This window comes from Urocampus carinirostris, chromosome 1, assembly GCF_059441175.1.
Source record: "Urocampus carinirostris isolate Australia breed hairy pipefish chromosome 1, RoL_Ucar_1.0, whole genome shotgun sequence".
Lineage (NCBI taxonomy): Eukaryota > Metazoa > Chordata > Actinopteri > Syngnathiformes > Syngnathidae > Urocampus > Urocampus carinirostris.
The window spans coordinates 26,241,323-26,260,370 of NC_142349.1; the positions used below are offsets into that span (position 1 = coordinate 26,241,323).

At 39.6% G+C, this 19,048-nt stretch overlaps 1 protein-coding gene across 1 annotated transcript; it reads left to right on the top strand.

Annotated features, from left to right (window-relative positions):
• Positions 1-3,493: 3,493 nt before the first annotated feature.
• rusf1 (RUS family member 1) lies at positions 3,494-10,971 on the top strand. Its single transcript, XM_088332318.1, has 13 exons — positions 3,494-3,756; positions 3,839-3,916; positions 5,779-5,893; positions 5,948-5,993; positions 6,757-6,789; positions 6,855-6,960; positions 8,347-8,448; positions 8,696-8,766; positions 8,843-9,027; positions 9,092-9,149; positions 9,252-9,316; positions 9,397-9,573; positions 9,647-10,971. The coding sequence occupies exons 1-13, from the start codon at positions 3,613-3,615 to the stop codon at positions 9,730-9,732; spliced, it is 1,266 nt and encodes a 421-aa protein (XP_088188444.1). The 5' UTR covers positions 3,494-3,612; the 3' UTR covers positions 9,733-10,971.
• The last annotated feature ends 8,077 nt before the right edge of the window (positions 10,972-19,048 follow it).

Consider the following 19,048-nt stretch of genomic DNA (forward strand, 5'->3'; position numbering starts at 1 on the left):
GCATTTCTAGCCATCATACTGGCACTTCGACCTGATATACGGCATCCTCTGGCAACTAGTGCATCGGTTAAGATTTTGGAACAGGAAGCAGTCATCTGGACACTCTGTTCTTACCTATATTTCATGTTGATTGTGTATTTGTACTGTCAGTTAATGCCCTTGCAACATATATTGCAGCCAGGTCACCCGGGAAAGGGGATTAGTTCATTTTATGCTCGGCCCCTTCCCAAGGTTTCTTTATTTTCCTCATGCTGACGTTTTTGAGGTTTTCCTTGCTATTGTGTAGGTTTCAGATCAGGGGATGGTGTAATGGTGGTCTGTACAGCCCTTTAAAACTTCTTATGATTATACAAATAAACATGACATGACTTCTTGTTTTGTATTATATGTCCAAATGTAACATGGTCTTTAGATAAAGTTGTAGGAAAGGTAGAGATGACAGGAGTGATCCAGGGCCTAATATTTTGTCAGTACATTTGTATAATTGGACAGGAGAAAAACATATAGTCAATGATTTCAATATCAATGCAGCAATTGTGAGCAGATGTTATCTTCAACGTGAAAACCTGATTTTAATAATGCTCTTGATGGATGCATGTTATTCATAATTTAAAGTGTGTTTCTTTCACTTTAAATACATAGTTCTTAATGTATTTATCACGGTGTCATTAACTTTTATAGAAACACTGTTTTAGGGGTTAAAACGCTAGAAAGGCAGATTTGGCAAGTCATTGACCCTTTCGACACACGTGATGACACCATGACGGACGGCAGGCAACTGTGGTATACAATGGGTGAGGCCAGTAAACAGTAGACAACAACATCAAACAAAGCTATACTGTAGTATTCAACACCATTGATTGCTATTGAGATTTTCGAGAAGGGTTGTTCAAACCTCACATTGTGTTTGCTGTTAAACGTCATATTGAAATATAATATTGTGAATGTGCTTAATTGCTGTTGAGATTGTCAAGATTGTTTTCTGTTATTAGTGTCAATAAATTTGTTCAAACCAAAAACCATTGGCAATGACTAGTCAAACGAATATTGTGCAGCTGTCGGATGAGGTGGCTCCTCTTGTCGGAATTTAGAGAAACTGAGAATAGCATTAGCAGGGCTAGCTGTCGACATATACAGTCTTCCTTCTGACATATTTACAAATCTAGCCAAACCGTCCGGGCTACCTGACTTCAGTCCACACCATATGTACCACTATATTGTAAACGGAGTACCCTTATACACCGGTGCTGATCTAAGAGCTTATAAAAGTCTGGATGCTTACCAGTTCTTTGTAGCTGGTTGGGTTACCGGTTAGTGTTGCTCACTGACGCATGGAGGCACCTCTTTATTGCAAAGGTAAGACACTAACGTTAGCTGTGTATGCTAATATGTTTTACCCAGAGTGGTATCAGATCTCATATCGATGGTCAAGTCAAGTGAAGTCATTTTTATTTGTATAGCCCTAAATCACGAAGAGTCTCAAAGGGCTTCACAGATGCTTCACAGATCATTACACTATATTACACAGACTATTTTTCAGAATATTATCATACATTCCCCTGCTCTGGAGCCGACCAAAAGAGTAGGTTAAGCATATGCTATAGAGCAGGGCAGACATGGGGACTTGAGACTTAGTGACTTGGACTCGAGTCGACTCGAGTCGCTGTTTTTATGACTTGTGACTTGACTTGGACTTGGCAATCTAAGACTCGGGACTTGACTTGTGACTTGACTTGCCCAAGAAAAAAATACTTGGGACTTACTTGGGACTTGAAGGTGAAGACTTGAGACTTACTTGAGACTTGCACATGTGTGACTTGGTCCCATGTCTGGAGCAGGGGTCGGGAACCTTTTTGACTCAAAGAGCCATAAAAGCCAAAAATATTAATTTTATTTTGGGAAAGAGCCACACCATATATTATGAGACAAATTTACTAAATTGCTAAACCCGCGCCCAGACAAAAGCTTAGTCTTCAGCACATTTACTTTTGATGATTTGATAAAAATGATGAAAAGAGAATAATGCCAGAGCCCCTGTCCCAAATTCAACAAACAGACCACTTTAAACTTGTCTCTTTCTTGCAATGACTCAAGATCGGTTAAACTCCTTTTGACCTTTTTTTTCATACATATTGGTTTCAAAACCAGATGCAAGCATTTATTTTGTAAAAACGTCACAACATTCTGAGAATAGGGAGCCTTATGTGCTTACCTTTGGCGAGAGATGGGAGGGAATGCTTGTACTTTTTGCATAGCTCCACCCATCCCTCCCCCTCACCCAATCAAATGACTAAGTTCTCTTCCGGTGTTTTGGGGTATTTACAGTTCTGTGGATTCATCATAAAGTATCTGAACACTGAACACAGATTATATAGTGAACTTTTAAATAAAGGATTCTTTAGCGTTGTACAGCCAAAACGATTTTTTTCCCCCTTTTTTTGTGTGACACCTTGGCTGTAAATTGTAGTGAAAAACGTGGCCTATATATACTGCGAAGTGTTATATTGGAATTCAGCTTTGGTTTGGCTTTACGTGTACCTGAATAGGATGGACATTTCCGGTTTTGAACAAGATGGAGAAATTTTGCATGCAATCAAATTGGTGTCTGAGCCACAGACACTCATAGAAAGAGCCATATATGGCTCGCGAGCCATAGGTTCCCGACCCCTGCTATAGAGTATAAGTGAGTTTTAAGCTTAGATGGTAACCGAAAGCTGCTTAAATTAGCTATCAATTTTTATTTTAGCTACAGGATCTATATTGAGTGTATTTGGTTAATTTTTGAATCCCTGCAGACTCTCACCCACTTTATGCAAACCGGAACTCGTTTTTTTTCTTTTTTGTTTAAATCAGTCCAATCATTATTCCTTATTGAACATATTATATAGACTACGACATTTGTAACACTTGTTCTGTCAAAACGCAGCGCTGAGAAGCATAGGAAGTTAGGAACAACCAAGTTCACGATCATGTTAAGGGGTGTGAGACTCTTCTGCTGAGGAGTCAAAGTTAGACACAACACTCACACCTACTTAACATAAAAGTGATCGGAAATACATCAAATGTACCCTGTAAAACTGTTCGCTGCAAATCCTGGAATAATTTGATGGCTGCGAGTCGTTCCGTGTGATTAGCAGACAAACATCACCGTCTTCTGCCTTCATCAGTACGGATACGATAATATTCCAAATAGGGATGAGAACCTTTCATTTCATTTCATTTCAACCTTGCCAGTTGGCACTGCAATAAATCACCATCATAAAAAGTGGTGGTTATATTCTTCTGTGGTGGTTATTGGTATTTGTTCAAAGCAACTGCCTATTCAACTGCAGTGGGCGCACACAAGAACATCCCACCGTCCGTCATGGCTCTCATTCTGCCTGGGAGGGCAATATCATGTCACGTGCAACGGGTAAATAAACGTCAAAGCCCCGCCCCTCTTCCGTACACCAATGAGGGTGCTTCGATTATAAACAGGCGGAAGTAAGTCAAAAAAGACATCAGAAGGACCCATATTGTGTAGAGATCTTAAATCGTGGTATTTCGGGTTTATTTGTCGTCTTTGACTGCAGACTAGGTCTTCACATTTCAGTGTTTCTTTCCTAAAAACAAATGGATCACTCCGATGTTTTAGCCACTGAAAGGTATGGTAGTGGTGGGTCGTGGCAGTACGTTGCGAAGGACGGAGCTATGAAGAGGAAAAGTTGCAGCAGAAAAGCTGATTTTAGGGGAAAGTCTATTGTTGTTTTTTTTAAAGTAAGTAAGACCGACTTAAGCTTTAATAAGTATTCACTTAATTTATTTTTACTCTTAAGTTATTTATTTTTCATGTTTTTAGAGCGTATTTCTTCCTCAAGGATATCCAGAGAGTGTGAGTGGAGACTATTTACACTACCAATTTTGGGATACTTTACAGGTATGGAATACTTTTGTAAAGTAATTGGCTTTTTAGGTCTGTTTTTTTCAACCAGGCACTCTAGTGTGCTGCTGGATATTGCCTAATTTTATATTTGTAAAAAAACATGTTATTTTTTTTAGTATTGCATATTTGCTTTCTTCCAGTGGTTTGCCAAGTAACTAACATTCATCCAAATCCATAGAATGCAGCAGATAGTTATTTTTTGTGTACTAATTACCTGCTGATTAGGTAGTACAATACATTCAAGAAGGTATTCTGTTTAAGATTCTGTCTGTCTATCTAGCTACCCTGGTCATATCCAACGAGAGTGGTGACCCACAGCAAAGCAAACACATACAAGAAAACAAAGAACAGAAAAAAGGAAAAAAGTAGCAAAAAAAAACCCACACAAAAATTGACAATGGCCGACCTGAATGCCCAAACACCCAAACCAGTTAAGCACCTCGGCACCCAAGTCGGTCATGATTTTGTCCCTCCAGATGAAATGGGACACAAGAAAGTGTCCATGTCACTCGGGTCAGGGTGACACAACGCACTCTTCTGTTCAACAGGGCCCGACAGTTTTCACTGGTTTGCCCCTGCCGCATCATGCAGGTGCCCTACCCATCCCTTAGAACACGTCCAAACATCCCACTATCCTTTCACAACGCCTCTCAACTCATTCCTATCAAAGACAAGAGCTCTAGCTTCCACTACATTTTGACCTCTTTCCTCGAGTGCACTCATAACACTATCCATCCACTATCAATCGCGTCCTTCCTCTTGGTCTCCTTCCATTTACTTCTGCTCTGTAGATCCTCTTCAACATTCGCTCCTCATCCATCCTCTCCCTGTGTCCAAACCAACCAAGTACTCTCTCATCCATATGCTTGCTCAGTTCCCACTACTACTATTACTACTACTACTCCAGTTCTGTCTCTCACAATTTCATTTCACAAGCTATATAATCTTGCCACTCTTAACATACTCCGCAAACACTTCATCTCAAAAATATTTAATTTCCTTTCTCAAATCTGCATTCAGGCTGCAAGTCTCTGCACCATACAACACAGTCGGCACAGAAGAAATCAAATAAATAAAATCTAGCACATCATTTTGCTGATTCTGGTTGTTACTTTCCTCGTACTAAAAAGGATGTTTGGTGTTTTTTGAACTCACAAATATTCTTTGCTCCTTTTTTAGAAAAAGATGAGAAAATATGATAAAACTTGAAAAACAGGTTAAAATATCTCATCTCATTAGCTGCACCGCTTATCCTCAGTAGGGTCGCGGGGGTGCTGGAGCCCATCCCAGCAATCATCAGGCAGGGGACACCCTGAACTGGTTGCCAGCCAATCGCAGGGCACACAGAGACAGACAACTCGCTCGCTCATTCACACCTAGGGACAATTTGGACCGGCCAATCCACCTGAAAAATGACCGCAAAATTATTTATCACAGTAAATAACCCGTAATACCCCTTACAGTGACCACAAACGATTAGAAAAAAAAATATTCCGTCCATTGAATGTGAAACTGGAAGACTTTTATCAACATTTTTTGGGGGGCTTAAGCAAGGTTGATTTGGTAGATGTTGCTTTGACTTATGACCCAAAACTTAAATTACTTTTACTGCAAATGGCTTCCTTTTATGAAAACTTTTGAATCATTTCTAACATTTTTAAAGTAAACAATCTTACAGAATTAACACAACAAAAAGAGCATATAAAACCCACTACTTGTAATATATCATTCTTTGACACAGAAAGAATCGTCTATTAAATCCGTCAAGTACAACTAGATCAATTAGCAGCTATGATGATGCAATTGTGAAATGCTGAATTCTTATTATCCCTAATGATCAACATAATTCTCCTAAGGCCTTTTCCAGCTCTTTGTCAGGAACGCTGGCCACCCAGGCATCACTCAAAGGTGTGGGTGTGGGAAACCAGGAAGCCACAGTGGCCGCAGCCACAGTCACCTGGCTGCTTAGAGGTGAATCGAAATGTTTATTGTTATGCTCATTCAGTAACCTAATATTTTCCTTAGATGGAACCAGCATGTTAGGAAGGATTTTATTCGCCTGGCTGAAAGGGTAAATCTTTACTTTGCCTTTTAGACTGAAACAAGTTCTGGCTTCAATTCACACCGAAGGGAAAAAAATTGTTTTGTATTTCAAGGTGAAGTTTGGATATTCTAATGTAAGGCCATTGTATAATTGAGTAACTGAAAAGAGTCGATTAAAATACATACAATTCACACAGCGCTTACAGATATGGATGGGATGTCAAACTCAGTTTTGCTCTGGGGCCGAACCTTCTGTTCTGAGGCGAACTGAGCAGTAAAAGAATGTCAGCTCCAATTTTTTTAGCTTAGTTTTTCACTATTATGCTTGATCATTCAGCTTACATTACTAACCTACCCTACATAGTATAATCACGGATGACATGGGATCTTTTCTAAACACAACACATATATTCACTTCACAACTGGCTTTTTTTAAAAGTTGTGTGAATACAGTTTTAAAACTGAACCAACTCACCACGTTAATCAAACTCAACACTACATTCTAGTGGCCGGAGAGAGCATTTGGTTTACATGAAAACAAATCTGAATTTTAATAGAAATGACCTAGAGACTTGCTCCTTTTTGTAACATACTCAGAAATTTATAGTGGGCCGGACTAATCATCTAACAGGTCGAATCCAGCCAGCGGGCAGTATGTTTGACATGGCTGGTGTAAAGTTGCAAAATGGCATCATCAAGTCCACAAACCACATTCGAATTGTCAATCAGTTTATTGATTGTGCTGCCAGAGCAAAATGCTGCGGTTAATCTTGGATCATCCTGGATTTTAGGAACAAGTTGGACTCGGAGGCAAAAAAATGGAGGTATGCTCAGAAGAAAATGATTTATTTCTATACCTCAGACTAACCCTTTCTCAATGTCTGTCAAGGCTTTTCGCGGACATTCTCAATGACATTGCGATGTTTATGGAAATCCTTGCCCCGTTTTTCCCAGTTTGGTTTACGTTGATTGTGTGCACATCTGGCATATTTAAGGTAAATAGATATTAAGGTGCTTTTACTAGTTTTTAAATGTCTTACCGCACTTGTATGCATGTTAGCTGGCTGAAGTGTCTTTCCTGTGGTCATCTGCTGCCATCCTTCCCGTGCCAGTGTGAATTAGCCTCCCTTAGGGCCCGGTCACACAGCCGTTTGCGTCTGTATCGCGGGTAAAATTTTGCGGGGTTTTTTTGCCCGTGGTTGCCTGCAATGGAAAATGCGCAAAATTGGCCAACCCGCTGTTCATCGGTGGTATGCCCGCAAAACAGACGCCGGCGACTGTTCTGCTTCCTCATCGCGTCATTTCCGCGTCATTTTCTCGTGTGTACCACGGGTATAAAAGCTCCCGAGCTCCTACGCAAAATGCTATTACCATGCTCCACCCACGATTACCCGATGAAATTTCCCGTCCTACCCATGTGTAACCACGCCCTGGCCGCGGCCAGAGCACGTCGTTCCGCGTCATTTTCGCGTCATTACCTCGTGTGCCGCCCGCGGTTAACACGTGCTCAAAGTTTTGAGCAGCTTAAAACTTTTTCGCGCGGCCAACCGCGTGTGAATTTCTGACCGCGAGTAAAGCACTGCTGTATCTCGTCTATATGGCGGTCTCAAAGCGTCCAACAGCGCCCAACAGCGTCTGCTTCACGGCCAGAAATTTCTGGCTGTGATTCAGCCTCGATACGCCCGTGAAAGGCTGTGTACCCGTGCTCTAAAGTATTGAGCAGCGCAAAACTTTTTCGTGTTGCCAACCGCGCGTGAATTTCCAACCGCGTGTTAAGCACTGCTGTATCTCGTCTGTATGGCGATCTCAAAGCGTCCAATAGCGTCCGCCTCACAGGCAGAAATTTCTGGCCGTGATTCAGCCGCAAACGGCTGTGTGACCGGGCCCTTAGGTCTCATTTCTCACATGGCTAGTTGGCCTTGCCATATTGTTTTATTTAATTATTTTATTATTATTTTGATTTGATTTTAACCACTGTGCATGTCTGTGTATTTTGCCTTCCGGGTTGTTGGTTGGGGGAAAAAGAAGATTTTATTTTCTTATTGTAGACTGGACTTTTTGTAGAGCACTTAGATTTTCAATTATTTTCCTGAAAAGGGCTTTAAACATACATTTTAATCACTTTTTTTAATCTTTGTGATTAAGGGCCATACAAATGAAAATGATTTGACTTGAATATAAGCGGAGAAAGAAACACGTGGTCGTTGCCATAATTTTATCTTGGCAATAATCACCAATGTGATTTCGAAATTTATTCCATAGTTTCCATCACTTTGGTTGAGAAAATGCCTTTATTATACCATGAAATGAATCTCTGTGATATACAAATCCTGCTTTTTTAAATTTTAATCTAAATGTGTCTTTTTTTTTTTTTTTTTTAGTCAGTAGTGGGCGTGGCAGGTGGAGCCACCAGAGCAGCTCTGACTGTTCATCAAGCTCGCCGAGACAACATGGCTGACATATCTGCCAAAGACGGCAGTCAGGTACCTATGTATTTCCTTAATATTTGTCAGTGTTTATCGCAGAGTTTTAGTTGAGACCTGGAGGAGGAGGTCGGTTAAGTGTACTAAATTTATAGAGCATTCTGCAACTTGTACAGCAGATGAGTCACTGGCTAGTGTGAATTACAATCGGCACTATGCTCTTGCAGTACCTCCAATTTTACAAGAAAATTCAGAGTGTTGCTGATGTTTATTGTTTCTCTAAAAAAAATACAAACTGTAATTCCAGGAGACTTTAGTGAATCTGGCCGGACTCATTGTCAGTTTGATCTTAATCCCACTCATCACAGACAACCCAGGGTAAGTGCTAAGTGGCTAATGGTAATTTTAATCCAGATGTTTATTGGTTGTTTTTTTATTTCCCTTCTCCGACCAGTTTGACCATCATGCTTTTCTTCATTTTCACCGCCCTCCACCTGTTTGCCAACTACAAGGCAGTGCGTTCAGTTGTCATGGAAACACTAAATGAAGCGAGGCTCGCCATCTTGCTGCGTCACTTCCTGCGAGACGGTCACATACCGACGCCTTTGGAAGCCAATCAGGAGGAACCTGTCTTTTGGGGTAAAATGTCCCTAATGTGTGGCTATAAAATTATTAAAATTGCTAATTATTCAATATTTTTTAGATTTAAGGAAAACATTACCCATCAAACTTGGTGTGAAGCTTCAAGAAGTTGTCCAAAGGTAACTCCCAAAGTGATTATTTTAATTCGGTATCACCTTTTGATCCAAGAGGTCTCACTGCAGATGTTTGTATAATGTACACAATCTTATTTGTTTTCCTAGCCGAGAAGAGTTATGTTTGGCTTTGATGAAAAAGGATGCACCCTTCCTGCTAGGCGTCACAAACGGTATAACACTAAAATCGAGAACAATATATGAAACCTGGTCCACGTCAGCGAGTATTAAATCTGCTTTACTTTGCATTTAGGAAAAGTACGCGTGTGTTTAGCAGCACATGCGACCACTCGCGATGAGATCAGAGCGATGTGTCAAGCCATTTGGCTAAGCGATAGGCTGAGTTCCTCAAACCAGCATCGAGGTTTCTGGGAAATGGTGCACAAAAGTTACAAGTTGATGGATGAAGGATTTGACCGATTTCACAAAGGTGAGCCACTGTGGGACCAGAAAAAAAAGCTGCTTTGGAAGGTATGTAATATTGAAATTGGTTTGATTGACAGGTGTTGAAGCTGCTGGGTGGGAAGTGACGAAAACATTGCTCGACTGGGATGAGTGGAGACTTGAGTGGAAGCCAAAAATGAGATGAAAACTCGAATGAAGCACACTGCAGGCTCTTTGGTCTGGAGTCAGTCTATACAGAAGTGACTTTTTATTAATAAAGCTTTTTTTAAAAAACAAAAAAAACACATGGAAAATTTAGGATTTGGAAAATATAAGCTTACAAAAATATACTGTGTGGGTTAAAATGTTAATGTTTATGTGTAAATGATGCTTGGAATTCATATATTATGATTAGTTGCATTGTACATATATTATTTTGTGCATGGCTTTTTAATATTTCTGTTAATGAGTAATCATTTATTATAATTATATGAACTTAAGGTCTAGGACTAGGTAGGTTATTTTAGTTTTTCCTACTCATCATGTAAACACTTATACAGCATGCCTACTTTGTTGGTCTCTTTTCCATCGTTTTTCTCTTTTTTTTTTCCTAAACATAATGAATTCTGAATTAATGTATCTTGTGTTTGATTTTTTTTCAAGTATGTTCATATGTTCAATCAAAAGGTCATTTATTATTCACATCAAATTACATGTGACAGGCTGATATTTTATTTTTCATCCAGTGTGATTTAATCTAAAACACAAAAACAATGTAGATCGGAAACTTTCATTTTTCACCGATTTTTGGTTGTCAAAACATCAATTTATTAAATCTGACTCATACCATAATAATTAAAGAAATGAAATGATCTGCATTTATTTAGCGCTTTTCAAGTCAATGACTTCCCAAAGCACTTTACAGTGTGCTCCACATTTCCCAATAGCGGCCTTGCAGCCATGTAAGGTGCTAACCTGCTTATTGGAGGTATTAGGGGTTCAGTGTCTTACCCAAGGACACTTCGACATGTAACACGGACGAGCCGGGATTCGAACTGGGATCCCTTGATCCCAAGACGAGCGCTCTACCTCCCGAGCTACTGCCGAAATCCTTCTTAACGACTAAACCTTACAAATACAAGATAGCACCTATTTACTCACAGCAATACGGACTATGTAGAATATAAAAGGTAATATGTGTAAACAAGATAATTTTATTTACCAAATACACAACACAAACAATTCTTTCAGCATTTTTTTTTAGTTTTTTTTCCCACTAATACGAGTGCTGAATCCAGAAAAGTGGGAAGTCGGATTTCTCTTACTCGAACGGTACCCGATGAGACCTCAGAGTGTTCCAAGTGAATGTAAACAGCAAAAATTGGCTGATCGCAAAAAGCTGTTCTTTATTTTGCTCATTAAAAGACATTTAGACCTCCAGCAAACCTTTCTTCTCGAGCGCTCAAATTGTGGATGAAATACACACTGTATACACTTCACCGTGCGTCTGTCCATGGGCGTCGCTATTTTGTCGAGTGACGTCGGATTGAATATTTTTCCTCCGACTTTGCAACTCGGACCTCCTACCTTGAGTGTCATTTTAATGATATTTTTCCTGGTCGAAAGTTGGAGAACTCCCACTTTTCTGAAATGCCAGATAGATAAGACGACACAGAGACAGACAACCATTCACTCGCCTATTCACACTTGGGGACAATTTGGACCAGCCAATTGACCTCACATGCATGTTTTTTTGGAATGTGGGAGGAAACCGGTGTGCCCGGAGAAAACCCACGCAAGCATGGGGAGAACATGCAAACTCTGCATAGAAAGGCTGGCAGCTGGATTTGATTCCGTGGCCTCAGAACTATGGCGCAGACGCGCTAATGAATCTGCTGCCATGCTGTCCTAGTGTTATAATATACTGTTTATAAATGAAAAAGAAAATATTGTCAAGCTGCCCATGAATTCAAAATGAAATTTACCAAAAAACAGGTAGCCTTTTATTAATGTTGTGCTAAAACAAACTGTTTGAGCATTTCAAACTTGTAAATTAAGAAAGGCGTTTTGGTCGCGTTTATTAATTTTGAACTCGGTTTAGTGGCTTTCGATGTCTGGCCAGTTGGGGGCAGCTTTAAACTGACACGCTCTAAATTAAACCAACGATGAAATAGAGAGGAGAAAAAAACCCAACAGCATCCGCCGTCGATACGATTTTGTTGATTTAAAAAAATAATGTATTTTTATGTATTTTAAATACATACAATGAGTAATGTGACTACCCGCAGTAGAAGTGTATCTGCTTTTTATTATACTTACAATTGTGACTTCAATTGATAATACGATACTCAAAATTCCAAATATTGCGTTTTAATCGACCCTATCCGAAACATGAAAAGCGGATATACTGCATGCTTAAAGAACTGCTTCAACAAAACAAAACGTTTCAGGTGCCGGTAAACATTAGTCAATTAACGTTCTCTTTTAAATGGGTCGTTATAAGTGTGCATACGAGTGTGAAAACTCCGACGATGCCAACGAGAAATATTTTAAGTGAGTTGTTCCTGACTTTTCTGATTCCCACCTCCAATCCAATATAAGTTTGATATCGAATGCAAAATCTGTTCCTTAGGTTTCCGCTTTGCAACGAGCGACGCCTGAAGAAATGGTTGTCCAATATGAAGTGGAAGGACTGGACACCTTCTCGTTTTTCTGTGCTCTGTAGCAAACACTTTGAGGAGCAACACTTGGACCGAACTGGCAAGTGTGTCCAGCTTCGAGAAGATGCTGTGCCCACCATATTTCTACCTCAGGGAGAAGTCAGCAAAACTAGGGTTTGTTGGTTTTGCTGAAGATCTCTTAACTTAGACTTTGTATCTGTTTAAATATAATTTCTTCCAAGACACTTTAATATATATATATTTTTAAAAATATTTATTCACATCTTTAAAGGGACAGTATGTCATTTTTAGTGCCTCCTAGTGGTCGAATAAAAACGTTATTTCAGCAAAAAGAAAAACATTGATTTGATTACTAGGCAAAAATACATGATCTGTCATACCAGTGTAATTTTCTTTAAAAAAAAAATCATAGGTCGAGAAATTTGAGTTTCTTCTAAAAATTGGCATCCCATTCGGAAGTTGACGCCATGTTAGTCTGATGTCGCACTGCAACGGGTCCCGAGAGTAACACAAAATGCTGTGTGTCCTAAATTTTACGGGCGACTTTGACATACCTAATATATTACGCATTACGTTTGGCTGAATCCTACCAATGGCAAGACAAAGACAACATAGTTGTTCTCCCGGTCCGCCCGAGTTAAAAGTGCAACGAAGAAATATTTTGGTTCTTAAAGCCTTGAGAAGTTGCTCGGCATTAGATCTGGTATTCCAATCTGAAAGTCTAAAAAAAAATAAATCTCAAATGGACGACCACACCCACCGCTCCCAAATAAAAGTGTCCTGATCAAAAACAGCACAACAGTACAAGGATTTATCTTGGGGGTGCACTTCCAAGATGGAGATATTTCAGGGGAAAACTACCGCTTTTTAAAGTCAACAGGTTGGCATGTATCCGCCAGTAGACCCTAAAAATACACTCTTTTCTTTTAAAGTTGTCAAATTGTGAAAAATCATTTTAAAAATAATAAATACTATGATTGATCATTAGGCAGCAGGCACCCCGAGAGTAAGAAGAAGAAAGGTGAGCTCAACCATTACCTCGTTACATGCAGGTGAAATCAAAGACGAGATTTGAAATGTGTTTTTACTCGTTTCCACTTGACAGCAAGTGGGCACCGAAGCTTTGCAGACAAGTTTGCCCGCACCCCTGACCACCGCGAGTCTCTGCATTCCAGATGAAGATCTAACAGACTCTGATGTTGGAGCGGCTGCAAAGACTGTCAAGTGGGGGATCGTCATGGACGCAAGCCTCGTCAAGATCACGTCCTTACCGCATTTCTTTCATGGCGATTACTGTGCCAATCAGGTCACCGCATGATGGCATCACTGCTATTCGAACACTTCCAATTGTCTTTCATATTAGAGCAATACTACAAGTAATTTCCGACTTAGGACCTGCTTGACTCACCTCTCCCCAACAACGGCCAGAGGATGTTTATTACAATTTTGACAGCCAGCCTGCATCCCAGCATATCAAACAGCATTCTTCCACGACACTAAGTAACCAGATCCTGTAACGGATTTGGACTTCTGTTCTTATCTGATATATAATCAGTTTGTTGGAACAGATCCCGTTCGTGAATTGGATGTTGCTTGTATTCAAATTACCAGTACTCTTTCCCATGGCCACCTCTCCTCATATTGTACTACTATCACTACGCCTTTAAAAAAAAAAAAAAAAAAATTCTTTTGGGGCAGCACGGCAGAGCAGCGGTTACCGCGTATGTGACACAGTTCTGAGGTCATGAGATCGAACCTGTGTGAAGTTTGCATGTTCTCCCCGTGCTTGCGTGAGTTTCCTCCGGGCACTCCGGTTTCCTCCCACATTCCAAAAACATGCATGTCAGGTTAATTGGCCGGTCCAAATTGTCCCTAGGTGTGAATGAGCGAGCATATTGTTTGTCCCTGTGTGCCCTGCGACTGGCTGGCAACCAGTTCAGGGTTTCCCCTGCCCACTGCCTGAGGATGGCTGGGATGGGCTCCAGCACCCCCGCGACCCTATTGAGGATAAGCGGTGCAGATAATGGATGGATGGAATTTTTCTTTTTGTCTTTGATAAAAACATAGTGAAACATTGTATCCAACATTATTAGACATTGCACTACAAGGTAAACACACAATAAAATGTAAAAAAAAATAGAATAAACACCTGTCAGGATAAAAAGAATAAAATATTTAGAACATTGTGTTTAGTAGTCTAATCTGCACAGCCCTTTGAGATTTCTTGTGATTAAGGGGTGTGCAAATAAATAGAACTTCACTTGATTTAGAGAATGGCTTAAATTCGTAACAATAGTGCAATAAGATTAAGTAGCAACAACATTTCCAAATAAGTTGCAAGATATATTCAGTTTTTCAAGCTCGTGGTGGCCCTGGGGAAGAAACTGTCTTTGAGCCAGTTCGTCGTTGTTTTAAGGGGCCTGTGGTGGTTACCAGAGTACAACAAGTCAAACGGGTGGTGGCCAGGGTGAGAAGAGTCTATTATAATGTTGACGGCTCTGCAAGCCTACAATCTCCTCCAGACTGGGCAGACAGTAGTCAATGATCCTCTGGGCTCTGTTGATTACTCTGTTTTGTCTGTTCCTTGCCATGCTCTCAGCATACCACACCATGTTGCCGTATTATACTACTAATTATAAACATTATCCAGGGGGTGTACAACCACAATTTGCTTACCTATCACTCAATCGTTTTACAAAGTTTGACCTGCTGATCCTGATTTTTAGATTTTTTTTTCACCACACACACTTGTAATCTTCTAATAAACAATAGTTGTGAAACAATCAAGATATCAACTCTTCAAAGAGCACTCATCTCAGAAAACCCTAAAATCTCAATAATATTACAACTTGGCCGACATTTTCAGACGATTTTCAGAGTAGGGGGATGAGATTGATGGAAAAGAGCATTTATTTTTATAAGAGATCATCCGATCACTGAAAGACACCCCACCCCCAATATCCTTGAATTTGTGATCGGCCCCCCTTTTACAAGTACTTCACTGTTGGTAACTGATATTACTAAACTACTAATTTACCACTACTGAATTGATTTAATCCCAAATACAGTTCTACGACTTTTACTACAACAACTCATTTTTCTACTATCACTACTGCATTTTTTTTTTTGATGCAATCTATCACTATGACTATTTTCTTTTAATCCTCTACAATTAGTGTTAATTGTACCAGAACAACTTGTAGTTATGTGATGTTTTTTTCTGTCTCTGTTCTCAACAGGATGTTCGGTGGGCACCTGACACACATTTAATGATGACCAAAACCAAGGAGGTGTGTGTGCAACTTCAGTTGACTAAAGTCCTTCTCGGAAAGATTTCCAAAAATACATTTTAAATGTTTTCACCTAGCGGTCTATAACAGGGGTCTCCAAACTGTAGCACGCGGGCCATACCTGACCCACTAACTGATTTGATCTGTCCCGTGAGAGGATTCAGAGGGAAGCAAGAGAAAAAAATGAGCCGCTTCTCGTTAAACAATGACCTGCAGGTTTAAATATGTCCACTGGATTTCACCATAGCCATGTGACACTCTTAACCCACCACAGTAGCTGTATAGGCTGACTACCATTCATCACACAGAGAACATTTGTGGAAACGCCCAGCCCAATTTTATTTAAAATAGAAGTCTTTGTTTAAAGCAATACGTATTTTTACCCTGTGTCTTTTTGTGTGCTCCCATAAAATTCCATTTTTTTTGTGCTCGTAACTAACATTCTGATAGCTGGCTACATTTATGTATATATGTTTTTTTTTTAATCAATTTTATTCACCAAGATGTTAATTTTAATGAAATAAAAGACATCTGAAGTAGCCTTATTGCATCGAGTGTTTCAATGCAATAGATTAAATGCATTGCTTAATAAAGGGAGCTACTACTTTCTTATCACCCTTAATGAAAGCTTTTATTGGTGAATGAATATATATTTGCATAATGTGTGTGTCTCAAAACCAATGAGATTAAATAGGCCCTGTATGAACAAATATTTCAAACCAATGCGGCCCGCGACGCAAAAAATTTGCCGACCCCTGGTCTATAATCTTCAGATTCAGATTTACTTCATTGTCATTCGTATACACGTGTATACAGAACGAAATGTCGATACATCTGACCCGCACAGTTTCTTTGAACGTCAGCCGGGATAGATAAGATTAGGTCATATCATTTATTTTGTGATTTATTTCCATTTACCATATGAAGACGTGAATGAACAAGAAAGTTCTTAGGTTATTTATGAAGTTATCTTATTTTTTATGTCTCTGGCGCAGAACAATGGCTCTAATCCTGAGATGGTGATAGAGGTGAGACTTTTTGTGCAACATTCAATGTTTTGGCATCTTGTTCTTCCTAAATCCAACGTGATTGTGCGGCCTAAGGTGTCTTCGTCCTGGCAGTGGCTGGGCTTGGATGTGAGAGGTCCTCTACTGCCGACGCACAACGGGCACAAGTATGTGGTGACGCTGATCGACTACTACTCAAAGTGGGTGGAAGCGGAGGCTGTGCCGTCCTGTCAGGCCACACACATCGCCAAGCATGTCTCCCACGCCTTGGACCACTTTGGTTTACCACTACGGATTCTTTCTAGACTTCCTTGTGAAGTCATTGACCAGGTAAAGGATGCAGATTATTAAGAAATAAACTATTAAAAATGTACGGTTTACCAAATTGTTCAAATTAGTTATCTGACTCCATTAACCAAACACCACCTAACAATGTGCGCTCGTTTCTTTTTGTGAAAAGACGGACAAGAGGCCGGCATTTCCACACGGGGGCAGATTTAATTTCTCAAAGTTTAACTAAGTGAACTCCATCGAATTAGTGTCGCTCGAGTCCTGTTATCAACAGAACTAAACAAAACATTCTCATTTGGAACGGCGTGACCTGTAGCTCACTCAGTGAAAATCTTCATTGCACTTAATAAAATGTAACATGTATTTAATCGTATAAAATATAAAATCCTTCAAGATGCATAACAAAGTGAAGGGGACTAATAATATTCTTATCTCTAGATCAATGAAGAACTGGCCAGACACCTGAAGACCGACGTGGCGCTCGTGCTTCAACATCCACTAACTGGTGCTGTTGATCTCAACATGCAACACACAATTGACAGGTCTGTATCAGTGAAGAGCTTTGATAATAGGCCAAAACAATGTAGGTGGGGTGCTGGATTTGAAAATGTATTACACTCTGCTGCCATCTCTTGGCTTAAAGTCATGATGGCATCCTTATTGTTCATGATGCGCGTCCAAGTACAGTGCTGTCCAAAATATTAGCGATGCAATCTGTCTAACCAGAATATTTCAGATTTTAGTATATTTTTTATTGTTAATGTAAGTTGCACATATATTTGTGTCCCTGCAAAATGCATGATAAACACAGAATTTCTTTTTTTTTAATGGTACTGGGAAAATTGGCTTTGAAAGTACTATATGGCCATGAAAAATGTGTATGAACCCCTCGTTCCTTTAGGAACAAACAAATTAACTGATTAACAAGGACTTGTCTTTTTGGGGTTCATTTTTGTGAGGGAAAAAGACTTGAAGACATGTTTACTTGTAATAATTTTGGTTACCAGCATGGTGAGTGATCTGGTGGATGAGCACCCGACCGACTGGGACGGCTTTCTTCCTGCCAAGGTGTTTGCGCTCTGCTTTCAAGAACATTCACAAACTAAAGAGAGGCCCTTCACGCTGCTCTGCTGCAGCGATTCTGAGCATCGTCACTCTTCAAAAGAACTGCCTGTGAGTTTGTATATGTAAGATTTTTTTTAGAACGATCTTAAAATGTACTTTTTTTTCCTGTTAGCACACAGATGCGCAGATCCAAGAAAGTGCTCTCCTTGTGCAATATGGAGCACCGCCCGTCAGAAACAATTGAGTTGTTGTTAATCCATTAATTTGCTGATGTAAAATGATGTATCTAATAAAATGTTTAAACTTGAATTGTTGTAATTCATGTTTATTCGAGGTAAAATTTTTGAAAAAAGCCTAACTTTATTGGATCATCGAAAGCAATTTACCGCCAGTCTGGCATTTGCTAGATAAGACAACACTCTTATGAATTAGAAATTCTAAGTTTTATCAATCTTTGTTCTATAACTTTTATTTTAATTTCAGTTTAAAGACTGGGTGGAAACATATGTTGGCCTGGAGTGGAATGGGCGCCACTTGGCTGTATTACCCAAGACACACCACATGAAATGGTGCCCCTACTTTCCACTACTGGTTAAGGGAACTAACCAACCAACCATCTACTCTAATTTCGATTGATAAACTTGGTTGCAATGTATTTTTATGTGCGCTGATAGAATCTGCCTAAAATCTGTTTTTGTGTCTTAATTTCGAAGACAGTACAAAGTATATCGGGAAGGTTCATCAAATATGCCCAAAAAAAAAAACACAATTTCTATGTTCTCCAACTCAGGGAATCCCAAATCCATAGGTATCGCTAGTTTCACTATGTTCAGCAGTCTCCAGTCAGGATCAATTAATAATCCCAACTCTGACCTTGATGCTGAGCTCTATGATTAATCAGATCCTTGTTGGATTTCTGGCAAGATAGCTTGCCAGTCTGGTCACTGAGCTTTCCAATCACCCAAGGAATTGAGGAATTTGTTCATTTTTACTTAAGTTTTTAATTAAATCACTGTTTTGTATTATGTGTACAGCAACCTTCGGTGTCATTATTATTATTATTAAGCCTGGACCTTCAACTGCATGAACTAAGCCTCATTTTTTAAAAACAATGAGGATAGAGTTTTAATGTTTGGACACTTGACAAACAAAAAAAAAACATTTTACCATTTTCATGCTACACTAAC